Source organism: Parasteatoda tepidariorum, chromosome 10, assembly GCF_043381705.1.
Source record: "Parasteatoda tepidariorum isolate YZ-2023 chromosome 10, CAS_Ptep_4.0, whole genome shotgun sequence".
NCBI classification, from domain to species: domain Eukaryota; kingdom Metazoa; phylum Arthropoda; class Arachnida; order Araneae; family Theridiidae; genus Parasteatoda; species Parasteatoda tepidariorum.
This window is the reverse complement of record NC_092213.1, coordinates 48,697,088-48,715,915: the sequence shown is the minus strand read 5'-3', so window position 1 is coordinate 48,715,915 and position 18,828 is coordinate 48,697,088. Positions and strand designations below refer to the sequence as shown.

The 18,828-nt window shown below is 27.8% G+C and overlaps 1 protein-coding gene across 14 annotated transcripts in view; it reads left to right on the top strand.

The window, feature by feature from the left end:
• The window catches only part of LOC107447618 (vinexin), a 136,090-nt gene that overhangs the window by 61,422 nt on the left and 55,840 nt on the right, over positions 1-18,828 (top strand). For 3 of the 14 annotated variants that reach the window (XM_071186539.1, XM_071186538.1, XM_043039532.2), the window contains exon 1: positions 8,202-8,646. The exons of 10 other annotated variants lie outside the window; for them this stretch is intronic. In XM_071186539.1, the coding sequence (XP_071042640.1) occupies positions 8,589-8,646 (58 nt within the window). In that variant the 5' untranslated portion in view covers positions 8,202-8,588. Of the gene's footprint in view, positions 1-8,194; positions 8,647-18,828 lie in introns of those variants that run through there. One more of the 14 variants, XM_071186540.1, reaches the window with a different exon arrangement.

Sequence of the window (18,828 nt, the reverse complement as noted above, 5' to 3'; positions counted from 1 at the left end):
TGGTTTCTTTTCCACATAACGCAGGCTCGAGTTAATTCCATCAAAAAGTCCTTCACAAAGGCTTGTTTGTTCCAATGCTTGATACTGGAGTTTTCTGGATTGGGTTCAAAATTACAAGGTTACGGAGGTGAATATTGATAATTGTAAACCCAAAAGGAATCGGCTATTTAGCGCTTGTTATAAAATAAAAAAAAACTTTTTTTGGTAAATCGTATTTTCCGTGGGCTACACTTGACTAGCCAGAGGGCCGCTTTCGACTCGAATTGACAGCATTACGTGACACATTCATGGTCACAGTTGTATCTCTTATAAATGAATTACAGTGTGCGGAGATTTTGGATTAACCGGAAACTTTTACAACATTATCCGGAAGCTCTTTTAGGTGCCTTTCCTATTGCTCTTAAACTCATTTTTGATAATAAAGGGTGTGAGCTTTTGTCATTCACTAGTTTTTGAAACTATAAAAGGATACAATTTTTACTGTCCAGCAATTTAGCCTTTTGCTACTACGATTATTCAACTGTTTTGAAACTATTTCCTTTTTCTCTTCATCTTGATTTCATAAAAATAGCGAATTTTCTGAAAAAATTAACAAATAAAAATAAAATGAAATAAAAATAAAGAGAATAAATCACCGTTTGTTAACTTATGCCAAATTTTTAAGGCTTAAATGTAGTTGCTACGCAAGAACTTATTTTTTGAATTATCTATCAAAGTTCTGTGTTAATAGGGCTACCAGTAACTTAAAAAAAATTTATTGGAAACAAAATTTAAATTTCCGTAGTTATTTTGGGGAAGTTATAAGTTAAGTTTTATTTAAAACATACTTTTCAACTATTCCTTAGTTTAGTAATATATTTACAGAATTGACATTTAAATATTAAATGAATAAGTGAAACTCTTTTTGTGTTTTAAAATGCGCAATAAATGTTAGAAATTACAATTTTCCTTAGATTAGTATGCTTTAAGAAATAATTTTTGAGCAATCAATTTTAACAATATTGAAAAAAAATTTCCTGTGGTCTATTAAAAATTAAATGTAAGGAAAAATTTATACACTTGCTTTTGTTTAGGGTTTAATATATTTTTTTAAAAAATCAAAACATATTTTTCAATGACAACTACAAAATATACTTCTGAACTACTTTCCATTAATTAACCATTCAAATATATTATATATTGAGAACCAGTAGTCGGATATTTTCAATGGTTGAATTAATATTTTTTGCTTTTTACTTACTGGCCCCATTTGAAGATCTTCAATTTACTTGAACTATCACACTTAAATTTATGGTGAACGACTGGTTGCCTTGTGTGAATTATCTATAGCATCTTGAAATTATCTTGCGTGAATTATCTATCTGTAGCCTCCTAAATGCTTGGAGAAACCGAACGACAAATTGAATATTTATATATGTCACCGCTTAAGCTCCTAAGCTGTGGCCGGGATAGCCTGGTTGGCAGGGTGCTGGATTCAAGTTCGTGTGACTGGGTGTTCGAATCCTGTCGGCCGAAGATTCCCCGTGTAGTAAATGGTGACTAGTGCACGTTAAATTTATTGCGTCACAAAGTCCTCCGTGTTCCCATAACAAACTATACCTTTGGGGGTGCTGAATTGGAGATTGGTCATTTTCTAGTTCAGGACAAAATTACAATCTGTAGATGAATAAATGGATGTTTGAATGGGTTCGCCTTATAAAACTGGTGTGACGTTTGTGTGTGGCAGAAGTCAAATTCCTGCCCATAGATAGCACCAATCGACAAGAGCAATCGCACCTCCTCTGCCTTTATGGCCGACTACAACAACAACAACAGTTGTAAGCTGATTTGCTTAGTTAAAGGCTAACTGATTTGCTCAGTTAAAGGGCGAGAGAGTTTTTCGAATTTTACCCAGGTATTGTGTACATTCGCTGTTTCTGTATCGTTAAAGCTCAAAAATTTGTTTCTTTCATTCTATTGATTAATTTGTTGATCGTTTGGTTAAATCGATAGGCTTGATTCATTGGATGTTAAAGAATTAATAAATGATATTATGTTAATTTCTTCAATTGTAATAATATTTTCAACCATTAAATTATTTGTATTATAGTTTGTAAAGTGATTGAAGATTGATTCTGTCAATTAATGTGTTGATAGTTTGACTGTAGTAACACGAAAAAAAATAATAATCGGAAAAATAGCATATGGATCAAAGCACATTGCAAAAAAGCACTGGAAAACAAACACCTCAAAAGTGTCTATGCAATACTACTAATAACAGAATCATTTAGTTTTGATGTGAAATTTTTTTAAAAAGTTTATGACTGTTTAATGGCATATGAATCTAATGACCGACTAAGGTTCATGACTTGACCTTACGATCGATATACGTGTATCTATAGGATTTTTAACTTAAAGTAAGTAAAACGGGTAAATGTGAACAAGCAATAAAACTGATTATTTATACTATTGTTGCTTTTATAAAGAGAAAGTATAATCGAGGTAAAGCTGAAATTATTCTAAAAATACAGTCTGAAGTAAATAATCTTATTTTTTCAAATTTTAGTTAATGTTAATTAATGTAAGTATTAATTTATAATTAATTAGTGAACCTAATTCCGACTGAATAAAGAGGAACTGTTCCAATAACAAGTGTATTTTAAATATTTTTCGTTAGAATTTTTTTTTATTAAAGTAAATTTTATTTCGATTTTATAAATTATACTTTGCAAATTAATTCTAAATGTCAACTGAGATGCAATGATAGCATTTTGGATATACTCAGTTTATAAATACAACAAAAGAAATATAATTCTACAGATAATAATTATTTTGAATTATTATTATTAAAATGTCTTCAAACATTTTCTTATAAATTTCCATTGCACAAACATAAATTTAAATTATTTTAAAAAGTATAGAGAAAGATACAAATAAAGTCTATACTTAAAATTAATCTAATTTAGTAATGATCTATCCTTAAAAGTGATTTTCTGATGCATTTTTCCCGGAGTGTACTTTCTCCCTGTGCTTTTTTCTCCAGGTGCTCTTTCCACTTACCGACTTTTCAGACAGCGAAAAATAAATACATAACATTATGTTAATTTAAGAGGGCAGAAACGTTGTTGTTGTTTCAGCAAGGATCTTATTTTCACTGTAACGAGTGCCTAGTAGACAATGTGCAGATTATCTAGGTATTTAGCAGATTAGCTATAGAAGTTCAGAAATAAAATAATTGTTTTGCGTTTTAAATATCCACTCTGAACATTGGCTAGATAATCTATAAAATAACTTATCTAATTTTTACCGTTTAGCGATAATATATACGTATAGCATGAAATATATCCGATATGAAAAAAATTAAAATGAGTAAAACACAACTTGTTTTCTTTTTCTTTTTTTTCAATGTAAATACACAACGTTGACAGCTCTTCAGTAACAGTTTCTGAACCCGTGTAGCGGCGCCTCACTTTTTTTAGGCATTAATCTTTTCCCCTGAAAAAAAATTGAATGAATGAAGATCCCTTTCCCTCTCCCCCAAACAAGTGTCGCACATTGTGTTTACGTTTGGCGACGAAAACCATGGAGCAAGTGAAAGCTGTTTCTGTTTATGGGTGTTAGAATCGGAGGTGGTTGATGGGTGAGAAGGCAGAAGGGGGGAGCTCCCGGGCTCGGATTCCTGGATTCTAAATATAGGCAGGATAAAAGAGAGTTTCCATCTTCTTTCAAAAGTATAACCACTGGGCCCGTGTCCAATCTTTATGGGGTTGCTGATGGCAGTTTAATCCGCCAAACGTGTCGCCAATTTCAGGTGACATTTATGCATAAAATCGGTGACTAGAAAAGCCTGAAACAAACAGATCCAGATAAAATTATGGTAAAAATTATTGGCACCCTGAGGGCTGGTACTTTTCTCCGTAAAATCCCCTTTTTACTATGAAATTGCATGGAACAAAAAAATTAAATTTACTGTAATATTTACTGTAAAATTCACTGAATCACTGTAATTAAATCAATTTTTCTATAAGAATTATTGTATAAACTTTTACGGTTAATTTAACGGATGTTGCACTCAGGGTGCCAATATTTTTTACCGTAATTTTAACTGAAATTTTTTGCTGTTTTCTGGTATAAATAGTACATGATTAATGATATTCAACAAAAAAAATATAATAATAAAAGCTCAACATTTATTTTGTTATTTTTTTAATCATTAATATTTACATTTTATGTATAAAGTTGTAAATTATTGACAAATATTTCTTGTAAAATTTTAATATTTGAAATTATACTATTGATATTTTAAATTTAAAATAATTATTTTCAAATATTTTATTTTCATATTTCTTTTTAAATATTTCACTGCATTAATCTTTTTATTGAAAAAACTGATTTTAATTTAAACTTTATTAAAATATTAATGTTAAAAAAGTTACGTCCTGCCTAAACCTCAGGCGTAACATACAGTTTGACCTTTCTTTATTCATAGTGATAAAGGAAATTAAAGAATCATTCTATATTTGACATTGATGATTATTCTTGTCTATAGTATCGCAACAGCTATATGCCCAACTATTTTAATTTAAAATCTGATTTCCGGTACTTTATGCTCTCTCAAAATTTAACCCTTTATCGATTTCATTTTTTAACTTAAGATACGTTGGAGTTAGATATGCACATAAACATGTTGGGTTGATTAATTCCATTGAATTAAATTCAACAACAGTTTTTTCTATAAAAGAAAAACCGAATAAACTGAAAATGTGAAAAAACTATTTTATGTTATACAAGACGCTGTCAAATTTACAAATGCAATAACAAATATAATGACTCACAAGAACACATTCAACTACTCAATTGAGGACCATTCAATTGTAGAGGAATAAACGAAAACTTAAAAGGTAAAACGTTTTTTTTTTTTATTTAAAATTTTTCGATACTTATTTCGTCCGACTGAGTACCAAAGCAATTCACACTGTATCTTGGTCATTTGTTTGAATTTTAGCTCATACTGTTTGTAAACATTAAAACAAAAGTGCGAATTGTTTAGTTATGTAAAAAGAGAAAAGAAAAAAAAATCTTCCTTAAATCGAATAAATTAATTTAATATCTGAAATATGCTTCTTAATTTTAATAAAATTTTTATAACTTAAATTGATAGAAATCTCTTTTCTTTATATTCATTTTGCTTGCTGGATGGGAATGGATATGAAACAATTCTTAAAATTAATAATTTGCTTAACCTTTTCAGAACTGGCGTAAGGTAAATGGAAAAAAGAGCACCGAAAAAATGTACCTGAAGTTAAAAATGTAGAGAAAACATGGAAATTAATAAAGATAAATGAAAAGAGTAGACGATAAATTATTGAAATAAAATATTTCCAAAAAATTTAAAAAAAAAATTGTTAGTTACCATAGATTGGGTTGCCCGAAAATGGATGTGTGCAATGTAATAATATTATACTGGATAATTTAAAGTTTGTAATGATAAGGTTGATATTTAACTATGCAATTTTAATGATTTTAAAAAATTAACGTTTATTTAAAAAAACGAAACATGATTTGACCGTTTTAGACAGATTTTTCGTCACGGATTTGCACGTGGTAAAAATATAAATTAACAAAGAAATTTTTAGTAAATTTATTAATGATAACGTACATTTAACTCGATGATTTTATACATAACTTAATTACATTAGTTGGGTATCTATTTTTTTTAAATCAAATTTTGAAAGAGTTTTGTCTATTTGTTTCGTTTTGATAAATAAATGTTACTGCATATTCTTTTAACTCTATTCATTTGATTAAAAATTATATTTAAATAAATGTTTTTAGAAATATTAGAATTCCAAGTAATTAGTTTATTTACATTAAAATTAAAATCATTTCTTTTATCGTATAAGTCAACAAAGCAAATATTTTCTTCTTTTTTAATAACGAAATCCAAAAAAATTAATATTATCATGATTATGAAACAATATTAATTTCTCGGGGTAAATATTATTTAACAAAATTGTATAATCTTGAAAATTAAAGATAATAAAAACATCAATAAATCTAAAAACAAATTTAATATTAAGAGTAAATTTTTTTTTCATCGTAGTGTAAAAATAAGTTATCTAAGAGAGATGTAAAATTAGATCCTTGTGGTATTCCATCAGTTTGAATAAAAATGTGTTTTCCATATTGTAAAGATAATTATTAAAAAGACAAAAATTATTTAAAATTTCCCAATAATCAAAATCGCAATTAAGGATAAAGTAAATTTATATAATAATAATAATAACTCAAAAGAACATCTTTTAGTCTAGAAAGAGGAATGCTATTGAAGAGGTCTAGTAATCAAAAATCCCAATAGAATTAATTTTTTTTATTTTTAATAAATTCTAAAATCGGTTGATTATTAGTGATTATTCAAGAAAAACCTTCTTTAATAATATTGGTAATTATATTTAAGTAGTTAGAGGAAATCGTGTTATGTTTAGTTAGTTACCTAACCAAGGAAAGAAGGTAACCAATATATATAAAATAATCAATACGAATGCGGATACGAATATTTGATTTAAAAAAGTGATAATTTCTTACTACGATTACCTAATTTAGACGAAACAATACCTTTTTATCTTTGAATGAATAGGAAGAACGTTGTTTCTCGATAACGTCTTCAGTTATAAAAAATGATAAACTTTTGTATTCTTGTTTAGATTTTTTTCTTTTTTTATGTTAGCATAACTTAAAATGTCTTACTTTTTGGATCACGATAATTACTAGTATTACTTATTTAAATGGTACGTAATTTTGCTGTTTTCTAAATTTTATTAAACAAAATAAATTAAAATAACTGTATATGTTTACCAGTCATAGGATTTTAATTAATATTTGTTTTCTCATAAGAGGAACTATTTCAGACTATTTTTATATTGTAATATAATTATAAAATGAATATGGCAGTTTTTTTTAAAATTTTAATTTTTTGTTTTTTGTTGTTGTTCATATAACATAACGTAGTTTATGTTTATGTGCGCGTTTGTTTTTTGTTCATTTTTTCTCATATTTTTGAAATTATTAGGAAAAGATATTTATATTTTGTATTTCACTTAAAAAGTCTAATAGCAATTAATAGTCTTACTGCTAAAATAAACCTGCTGCATTTTTGCATTTTTGTAAAATCTAAAGAGTAACGTTTTTAAAAATCTAAGCAATAGAAAATAAATGTTTAAATGCTGATGTTTTCAATGCTGATGTTTTCAATTTATGCAACAGGTATATCAAAATATTTTCTGGTATCATTACAGTATTAATATGTTATTCTGAATTATTAAATTATTTTAATATCGAACTTAATTCAAAAGTCGAATAAAAATTTTTATTTGATCTAACATTAATAATTTTAAAATAATTATAAATTAAATAATAATTTTAAGTATTAAGTTCAATTAGTTGAATAATATCAAAACTAGCAGAAACTAATCACGAAGCTTAAAACCTAATAATTTTAGTAACACGGCTAAAATATAAGATGTAATTAGTTTTAGATGTAATAAGATGTAATTAATTTAATTAAACTATCGGTAATAATTAGTTTTTATTAAATTGATAAATAATTTCAAATGTTGAATAAAAAACATTCCATTTGATCTAACATTGAAAATTTTGCAATAATTATAAATTAAATAATAATTTAATTTTTTTTAATGCTTCCCTTATGAATATAATTGATAAAAATTTACATAGTGGTAATGTAATTACAGTTGCTGAACTTCATTGTCACATTTAATAAAGATGATTAAAAGTCACAATGTTAGTCAAAAGTTTAAAAACTAAAAATTGAATAAAAACTTAAACTAATTGAAAAATAATAATTGCATAATAGCAAAAACAATAGAAAACTAATCTACTTTAAACTAATAGAATGAAATTTTTAAATAATTTCAAACTAATCATGAAGCTTAAAAATGAATAATTTTTGTGAAAAGTCTAAATTGTAAAGTTAAACGCTTCCACTTATTCTCATAGTTAGTAAATCCTTGGGAAAAAAAATTTTTTTTTTGAAAATAATTCTCCACGAAGCCTTATAGCCGTTTTTTGAAAGAAAAACATGCTTTTAGTAAAAATAAAGCATAAAAAAACAAATGATAAGAGAGATGCTGAGTGATTATAAACTTAGCAATTCCACAACGCCAAACAGGAGAGGCTGCCAAATGTGTTTTCCTCTCAACTTATCTTCTCAGGACTCTTCGGGCACACCCTAATTTCGAACTTTGTTTTAGAGGCCAAGAAATTAGTCGTCAGATGAAGAGGATTACTTCTTTCCCCTCCTAATATACGCTTGTCCTCATCTTAAGATCATCTTCTTATTTTTAATACAAAGCAATCTGACTAATTGTTTAAATCAATATCCTTTTTTTTACCTTAAGGCAAAATGTTGAGTGAAGAGCCTTAAATTGCAAATCTTATCCAATATCGTTTAATACTTGATTCAATTTGTGGAAAACTAAATCCTATTAAAAGAACATGTGAACGAGTGTCATCGCCTTTTGGATTACTTGAAAGAAGTCCTCTAATTTCGGATAATCCACAAGTGTTGAAGTTAAGGACTGGGGGGTAAAATGTTGATTTCGGGGACACCTGTAGGTCCAAGCTTCAAAGCTTCAGCCCCAAATGCCGGTGAGTATGTTGCACTTAAATTATTAATAGATTGGATAAGTGTCTTGTGGCATGCGGTAATACTTATCGCAATTCGAACTTGTTCTTCAAGTGGGGGATGAGGATGTTGAAAAGCGCGTTTGATCCTTTTCCTCCTCTTGTTCTTCGTTCTAATTTAAACACTCCACTTGAGAGTTACTAAATACCGTTTTTCTTGTTTTTTTTTTATCTTTTTTAATTACCAATTTTTTTTCATTAGTTTTAATTCACAACTCTAGCTTATGAAATTATTATTTTAATTTTTATAAGTCGTTTTTACTTGATTTTCGTTCTGTAATTTGAAAATAGGAACCATGGTGCTTTTTGTGCTGGAGGAAAAAGCCCCCTCCCAAAAAAGCACCTTATTAACTAAAATAAAAATTTAATGTCTGGTTCGATTCGAGCCGTTGAACCCGAATTTAATGTAATTAAATACTTCTTTGAACGTAATTCGATATTTTAAAACGAAATTAATTTACAAAGTTTAATTTTAAGTTGACTGGAAAGAACTTTAATGTTTTATGCAACTTCTTATAACGTCTTAGAAAATTAATTAACATGCAAAGTTTAGTTAGAATATTTATTAATATGCAAAGTTTAGTTAGAAAATTTATTTATATGCAAAGGAGGGTTTTTTGATGGAACTAACCCGCATTTGCGTTACATGGAGAGGAAAATCATGAAAACCTCCAATGGTTAGCCTGACGACAAGAGGACTCTAACCTATGATCCATCTACCACTGTGGTAGGTGGAAGCCGGGTGCGGAATTCGTATCGATCAGCCACCGCTGGGAATCGAACCCAGTTCACCTCATTAGAAGGCGAACGCTCTATCCTCTCAGCTAACACGGCTCAAATAATGAGATTAACTAGATTTGCTTGCCGTTTTGGGGTATATATTATTTTTTTGAGTGAATCTAGTCAACATTTATGTTATATGATAAAATAAAGCGCACCTGGAACAGCCAGTTACCAGCCTAGGACGTTATGGGTGTTAAAAATCAATAATTTCCAAACCAACTGCATGATGGCAATGCGGTCAGCATCGTGAATCTGCTTCTTCTAATTTCTATACAAAGCTGGTACCTATTGATCTGAAGCTGTTCTTCGAATTCTGACCCTTCAAAATAACAGCTTCATGCCTAGACCTCTATACCATTGCCGCTAACGTATTTAGTTAATATCACAAAATCCTTTCAACATTTGCTGAACTTTTAAAAAAAAATATTTTTCCCGAAATTTTTCTTTTTAAAGATATTTCTCCATTATTGATCTTTTAAACTGCCGATAAAAAATAGACTCGATAAATATTAATGCAATTTTGTAATGGATTTGTTAGATGTATACTTAAAATGTTGAAACCAACTCAAAAGTTAAGTGAATTCATATTAAGGCGTACTTCGTGGATGGCTTTTTTAATAGAAATCATGAATACCTTCCTCAATTAACACCTTTACTTAAAAATTTGGTTCTGATTTTTTTTTGTTAAAAGTGTATTCGAATTATAAATTATTCGATTTGTAAATTTTTAGTGCATATTCTGTATATTATAATATTTTTAGATTTTTCAACCTCCAAGTGTGGAGCCTTTGGGTAAAATTGTACGGAAATTTACCTGCTGCGCACTGCTTACGTGTTGAATAACGTGGAGAAACTGGGTTTTTGATGCATGAAAGCTTGCAGCTAGAAGTTCAGAAAAAGCCTGGACTAACGCTCAGAGGGTTCATACTAAAAATAAATGTTATGAAATGTTAAAAAACCAAAATTAAGTTCACTAATTTGTCCAAAACGTGAATTTTGAACTAGCTTAAATAAAAATTCTAGGAATTTTCAAGATTTAAGTAACGAACAAATCTATGCAGTTGGTTGTTAGCTAGAAGGATACATAGCTTATTTAAATAATTGAAAATCTAATTTCTGAAAAAACTAAAAACATTTTATTAGCCGATCTACACATTTATATTTATTGCAATTATTTTATTACAATATTTACTTTCAAACCCGTAGTTTATGAATGCAATAGACTTATTTTAACTGCATCTTTCTAGCCTTATTAGAATTCTCTTGCGGGCTCCATGTAATAAAAAATATTAGAAAAAATGGAAAAATTAGAAAATAGAAAAGGATTTAGGCATACTGATCCAAATATTGAACGATTAATTTACTGCAATATTCGTTTTGAAACTTGTAAGATGTTTTATTTATGCAATAAACTTATTACATCTTGTTCTCTTGTGGGTTCTACGTATTGAAATATGTAAGAAAAAATTCCTTAAAATACTTTTATGATTAGATTAATATACTAATCAAGGTAATATATTTTTAATATACGCCGAGTGATTAAAAAGTTTGGAAGCCCTGAAATAGACAGAGAAAACACTTTTTGTTAAATCTAAAAATTATTTGCCCAATCAATTCAAATGAGATATTTGTATTAGAAACATCGAATACATGCTAATATATAACATACTCCAGGATTGAATATGCTCTTTAACCACTTTGAATACATTGAAATTTATTTTTAACAAATATTCACTAAAACTAACACTGTTTTTAAATAAGTTTTTGATAAAAATTATTAACCATTATATTTTGATTTGTTTTTTATAAAGCTAACACAATTTTGAATACTAACAGGTTTTGATTAGTATTAGGTTTTCTTTAACTTTCTGTTAAATCTAAAAATTATTTGTCCAATCAATTCAAGTGAGATATCTGGATTAGAAACATCGAATCTCATCCCGATAGATAACATATTTCAGGATTGATATGCTTTTTAACCACTCTGAATACATAGAAAATTTATTTTTAACAAATATTCACTGAAACTAACACTGTTTTTGAATAAATTTTTGATGAAGCTGATTAACCATTATATTTTGATTTGTTTTTGATAAAGCTAACACAATTTTGAATACTAACAGGTTTTGATTATTATTAGGTTTTCTTTAACTTTTTGTTAAATCTAAAAATTATTTGTCCAATCAATTCAAGTGAGATATCTGGATTATAAACATCGAGTCTCATGCCAATAGATAACATATTTCAAGATTGAATACGCTTTTTAACCACTCTGAATACATAAAAAATTTATTTTTAACAAATATTCACTGAAACTAACACTGTTTTTTAATAAATTTTTGATGAAGCTGATTAACCATTATATTTTGATTTGTTTTTGATAAAGCTAACACAATTTTGAATACTAACAGGTTTTGATTATTTTTAGTATTAGGTTTCAATTTGTTTAGCTTCTAATAATTATACATTTAACGGTAGTTAATGTAGTTGCTGTAAATGTGTCAATTACACATTTTATTACATTTTGCTTTATTAAGTTAAAGATAGGGAATGAAAAAGTATTTCATTCAATTTATTACAATTTAGTCAACACGAAGAAAATTATCGTGCTGAATAATAAAAACATCTAAATTAGTTAATATTAGTAAAAAATATGAATGCTGACATTCAACCTTATTATCTGCATTATTCTTTCAGTATTGGTATCATTTATGTTATGTATAAGTAGCAATAAATACGACGTATCAATTAATCTTTATATTTCGGAATTTTGAACAATTAAGTGAGAGGTTTTTCCCTCGATACACAGTTATTAACTTGTGATAATTTTAAATGTTTTCCTCATAAACAAAACTTAATTTTTTTTAGCAAAATTCAAATTTTAAGTCAAACATGGTGTTTAACATTTCAAAGGAAATTTGATAAATAAAATGCAGCGTAAATGTTTGCATGCAATTATCAACACAAAATGCAAACCTCTATGATTTTCACTCTGTTGAAACAGTTGAGTAAAATTTGAAATCTTATATATTCACTGCATTTTTTACTTAAGAGTTAGCAAAAAAAATTTGATCTGGTTTAGTTTTTGAAAAATATTCATCATTCTTTTGAACCTTAGAAAAGATCACGCATTTTAAATTCTGACATTTCCCCCCGTCTTAGATCGCTTTTCCTTCCGACCTCAGCAGGAATGCTAATATTCTTCTCAGCTTTCTTTTTAAGTTTCCAAGAAAAAAAAATGTCACCTTTGGCATCAATTCCTCTTTTTGTTAATAACGCGTTTGCCCTGGATACAAACCACCCCCGACATTTTTTTTTCTTTTTTTTTTCTGTTTGAGGGATCTGTGTGTGAAAGAGAATATTTTTTTCTTTTTCTGAAGATTAAACACGTCAACTTTCAAAGAAGCAGTGCAGCTGCATTTTACGCGAGTGGTTACCGGGATTGTAATTGGATCGCGTGCTTCTAAACTTTCGTCTTATTTACAAAGAAAACAGAATTAGAATCAAAACCAATTTTTGAAATGAAACATGTAACTTAAAATGCATTTGCATGTTAGCATCGAATGCAATGATTTATGATGATTGAACTGATCTGAAATATATATATCTATCTATCTATCTATCTATCTATCTATCTATCTATCTATCTATCTATCTATCTATCTATCTATCTATCTATCTATCTATCTATCTATCTATCTATCTATCTATCTATCTATCTATCTATCTATCTATCTATCTATCTATCTATCTATCTATCTATCTATCTATCTATCTATCTATCTATCTATCTATCTATCTATCTATCTATCTATCTATCTATCTATCTATCTATCTATCTATCTATCTATCTATCTATCTATCTATCTATCTATCTATCTATCTATCTATCTATCTATCTATCTATCTATCTATCTATCTATCTATCTATCTATCTATCTATCTATCTATCTATCTATCTATCTATCTATCTATCTATCTATCTATCTATCTATCTATCTATCTATCTATCTATCTATCTATCTATCTATCTATCTATCTATCTATCTATCTATCTATCTATCTATCTATCTATCTATCTATCTATCTATCTATCTATCTATCTATCTATCTATCTATCTATCTATCTATCTATCTATCTATCTATCTATCTATCTATCTATCTATCTATCTATCTATCTATCTATCTATCTATCTATCTATCTATCTATCTATCTATCTATCTATCTATCTATCTATCTATCTATCTATCTATCTATCTATCTATCTATCTATCTATCTATCTATCTATCTATCTATCTATCTATCTATCTATCTATCTATCTATCTATCTATCTATCTATCTATCTATCTATCTATCTATCTATCTATCTATCTATCTATCTATCTATCTATCTATCTATCTATCTATCTATCTATCTATCTATCTATCTATCTATCTATCTATCTATCTATCTATCTATCTATCTATCTATCTATCTATCTATCTATCTATCTATCTATCTATCTATCTATCTATCTATCTATCTATCTATCTATCTATCTATCTATCTATCTATCTATCTATCTATCTATCTATCTATCTATCTATCTATCTATCTATCTATCTATCTATCTATCTATCTATCTATCTATCTATCTATCTATCTATCTATCTATCTATCTATCTATCTATCTATCTATCTATCTATCTATCTATCTATCTATCTATCTATCTATCTATCTATCTATCTATCTATCTATCTATCTATCTATCTATCTATCTATCTATCTATCTATCTATCTATCTATCTATCTATCTATCTATNGTAGATTTTATACAGTTATATATATATATATATAGAGAGAGAGAGAGAGAGAGAGAGAGAGAGAGAATTTTATTAAAGTAAGCGCTGGAGGCCGCCCAAAAAAGAGAACATTACATACTAGTGGATGTGGATAGATAGAGGAGAGACAATTGACTTGGAAAGAGGGTTTTTGTATCTTTCTGGACAATATATTTAAATATTGATAGGTCTTAGTAACGTGGGACTATTCAATTCCCCAAGCCACTAACGACACATCATCACATTTTTTCAGATAATTAGATCAATATTATTACTTTCTTTGTGGGAAATGTTTTAAAAAAAGGATTGCGCTCTATATATAAGCTCTATTTATAGATTATATTTAATATATAATTCTTTTGACATATATATTTTCTATTAATTTCATTAAGAAATAAATATATAAATAAAAATGTAGCCGAATATGATTTAGTTGAAGAAGTCATTCAGCCTGCGAAAATCCGTTTTAACCTACAGTGCATTTTCTAAACTATTTTTTAAAAGAAACAATATAGATGTAACTCAATGATTTAGTTGAAGAATTCATTAAGCCTGCGAAAATTAATTTTAACCTGAAGTCCAATTTTAAATCTAAAGTACATTTGGGTTTTATTCATTAAATATAATACTGCGAAAAGCATTATTAACAGATGTTAAAACAGGTTTAAGATATGCATAATGGAAAGTAAAATGTAATACCTATGAAAACAAGTTTTAATCCATTTTTAAAAGATTTTAATCTGGACCGAAGAAAAAAGATTTTAGACCCAAAAGCAAATCTGCCACGCGAAAGTGAAGCAATATTCACCTTAAAAATTATATAAGTTTAACAACTGATTCAGTTTAACATAAGTAAATATTTATTCGTATGAAATTATTTATCTTTTGAAAAAAATAAGTATTGTTACAAAGAATAATTAAAAGTTTACCTAAACATTTAATAATAATTTTATTAATATCTTCTATAATTCAAGAATTATTTAAAGCTGCGTGTTTGATAGTTGCGATTTTAAATTTTTAAATGTTTATTCCATAAATGTGCATCAAAAGAAATTATGTATATTAGTTTCAACTTCTATTATTAGAAAATTGTTTTCGGGTGTGTCGTCTAAATATCTACAGTACATTAGGATGGATTAGGTCTTCACATAGAAACAGAAACACGATAAATTTTACCACATTCTGGTAACTTTGACCATACTTTTTCAAAAGTTTTCATTGGGTTTGAAATCAGAAATAAGTACAACACATTTGACAAAAAAAGTATTTGTTCATTAAGACTGCATTTTCTATAACTAACTCAAAAAGTTTTATGCATTGTTACATTTAGTTTTCTATAGAAACTGCATGATTACTTTTAAAGAAAGCCATAAGGACAGTTTTTATTTCTTCTTCATTTTGTTTTTGCTATTTAATTTTCGGGATGAATTTTAATTTGTTTAGGATACATCTTTTAACGTCCAAAGTTTTGCTGTGTCTGATAAGTGACTTGTGAAAAATGGATTAAAACTCACAGATCGTCCACCTATTTGTTGATCTCATTCCTCTGCAATCTCACCAACACATACCACAATGCTTAGGACCATTCAATTTAGATAAGACACAAACTTTTGCAATCATTCATATATGCCTTATACTTGAGTGTGATTAAAATAAGAACACACCAATATAAATGAAACTATCAGACAGCAAAGTGCTTAATTTTTTTCTTTATCAGCAGGAAAAAAAGTACCGGCTAAAAAGCACCGTAGAAAAAACACTGGAAATAAAAGTTTCAATTTAACAACCAATAAATTTAACATAAAATCCGGTTTCAGCCATTGAGTCTTAATTCGATCTAATTAAATATTTAATCTAATGAGTTCTCTTTTAAGTGTAGCCTACACAGTAATATTTAACTTGCCTCATATCATATTTGAGACATGAACGATTTTAGAGACACCTATGGTACAGATATATAGAGAATAAGAAGAAGAAAACATTTTTTAAAAATGTCTTACAAATATTTTTTAGTATATGTATGTGATTTTTAAAATTTTTACGCCCAACCTTTCACTTGATATTGCTATCAAATTTCTTTCTCAGACCAAAAAAATACGAATCTTTAAGCTGTCCGTATTCCCCTCAAATACAGCTATTTTAAATATTATGTAAACAAAGGAATGCAATGCTTGAAGTCAAAATCGAGAGTAGGATCCTCTAAATGTAGACTACACAGTAATTTTTAACCTGCTTTCTATCATATTTGAATCACAAACGATTTTCGCGACGCCTATGCTATAGATCAGTGGTTTCCAACTGGCGGCCCGAGGAATGGATCCGGCCCGCGAAGCCTTTTTTTTATGGCCCGCGAACTAAAATATATTGGTTGTCATTTCTTTTTTGCGAACAATTTTCGTGACAAATCTATGTGGGTTTAAAATACTTTTCTCGTTAATAAAAACCAAATTTCTTTGTTTCTGTGAAATTTATCATACCAGCGGTGCAAAAAAAATTATTTCTCAGGTTTTGCATCCAAGAAAATATTTATTCAAACACAAAAATAATCGTGTATGTTGCTCTTTTCTATTTCATTTTTATGTATTTTGTGAATATTTTTTTTCGAAGAAATTCTCCGATTTAACTTTTTGAAACCACTCATTTTGGACGAAAATATTTACACACACATTTGTAAATTCTAAATTTAAAGTGTAAATATCTATTCTCTGGTGATTATAGCAGATAAGCCTCAATTTTGTAATTGAACATTTTGTGTGCTACTATGTAAGTTTTAATACCAACCTTTTTAAAGTTTTATATCTTAACAATTAGATATCTGTTGCACATTAATTGTTTAATACATGGGTGCACATTAAAGTTATTGTAGCCCGAATTTTTTAATATGCAATTAAATATTTCTAAAAATCTACTTCTTATTTTAATTTGTATTTCAATACTTTTGTTTTGTACAACTTGGTAAAAATCTGACAGTAATATTTAATGTTTCTGCAAGCATAAAAGAGTCCTACATAAAATTTTGATAAAGTTGCGACCCGCCATTTGATTTATGTTCTTAATTGTGGCCCTGGCCTCATGTAAGTTGGAAACCCCTGCTGTAGATATATCGAGAAAAATAAAAATTAAAATAAAAAAATATGAAAATGATTTATAAATATTTTTCAGTATATGTATGTGTTTTTTGAAATTTTGACGCCCACCCTTTCATTTGATATACCAAAAGAATATAAAAATATTTTAAGTATCCCCTAAATGACCCCCTCTATACAGCTATTTATTATATTATGTAAACTGGGGAATGCAGTGCTTAAAATCAAAATCGAGAGTAGGGTCCTATAAATGTAGGCTACTCAGTAATTTTTAACTTGCTTTCTATCATATTCGAATCATAAACGATTTTAGCGACGCCTATGCTATAGATATATCAAGACAAGGAAAAAGAAAAAAAAATTAAAAATGTTATATAAATATTTTTTAGTATATGTAAGTGCTTTTTTGAAATTTTGACGCCCACCCTTTCATTTGAAATTGATATCAAGTTTCTTTCTCAAACCAAAGAAATATAAATGCAGCTGTATATAATATTATTTAATCAAAAGAATGCAATGCTTGAAATCCAAATCACCTTCAAATGTAGGCTGCAGAGTAATTTTTAACTTGTCTCATATCATTGAATCATAAAAGATTTTAGTTACTACTATGATTATCGTTTTATTTGTTTATTGGATTTACATAAATTTGCAGACTTGTTTCCTCAATTTAGGCTTATTAACCTTTGTTAAAATTAGAACAGATAGCGCAATACAGAGAAGGACAGCACGAAGATACATCCTTAGGTAACAGCGGGATTCAAACCCGCTACCTCCACCCTGTACACAGCGTTTGGCAAGCGATACCATTCGAGTAAACGATTATGCTATAGATGCATAGAGACAAGAAAAAGAGAGCAATTTATCTACAGCATAGGCATTGTTAAAGTCCTTTATGACTTAATTGTGATATGAGGATAGAATTACTATGTGGCCTACATTTAAAGGATCCTAATTTTGACTTGGATTTCACGCATTGCATTCTTTTGTTTATTTAATATTATAAATAGCTGTATTTGAAGGGGTCAGTTAGTGAACACTTCAAAAAGTTTTTTATTTTTTTGTTTTGAGAAAGAACTTTATCAATATCAAATAAAGTGCTGGGCGTCAAAATTTCAAAAAAACACATACATATAGTGAGAAATGTTTTGAAATTTTTAATTATAAAAAATAGTCTAATAGTTACTGAAAAAGTCTGTTAAATTATCAGATTTGAATTTGCACTAAAATATAAAGTCCAAAGAAAGTAGTTTGAATTTTTTTTTTTAAATTCATATTCAAAAATGTGTCAATAATTAATTGTGTAAATTAAAGAAATTTCAATGGGGAATAACTGTGAAAGAATAACTAGAACTAATTAAGTCCAAACTTGAAAAATTATTGTTTCTCATGGTGTGTTTCATTACCATAAGTTATTAGAATGATAAATGTAATATTTTTTCACCTATTTG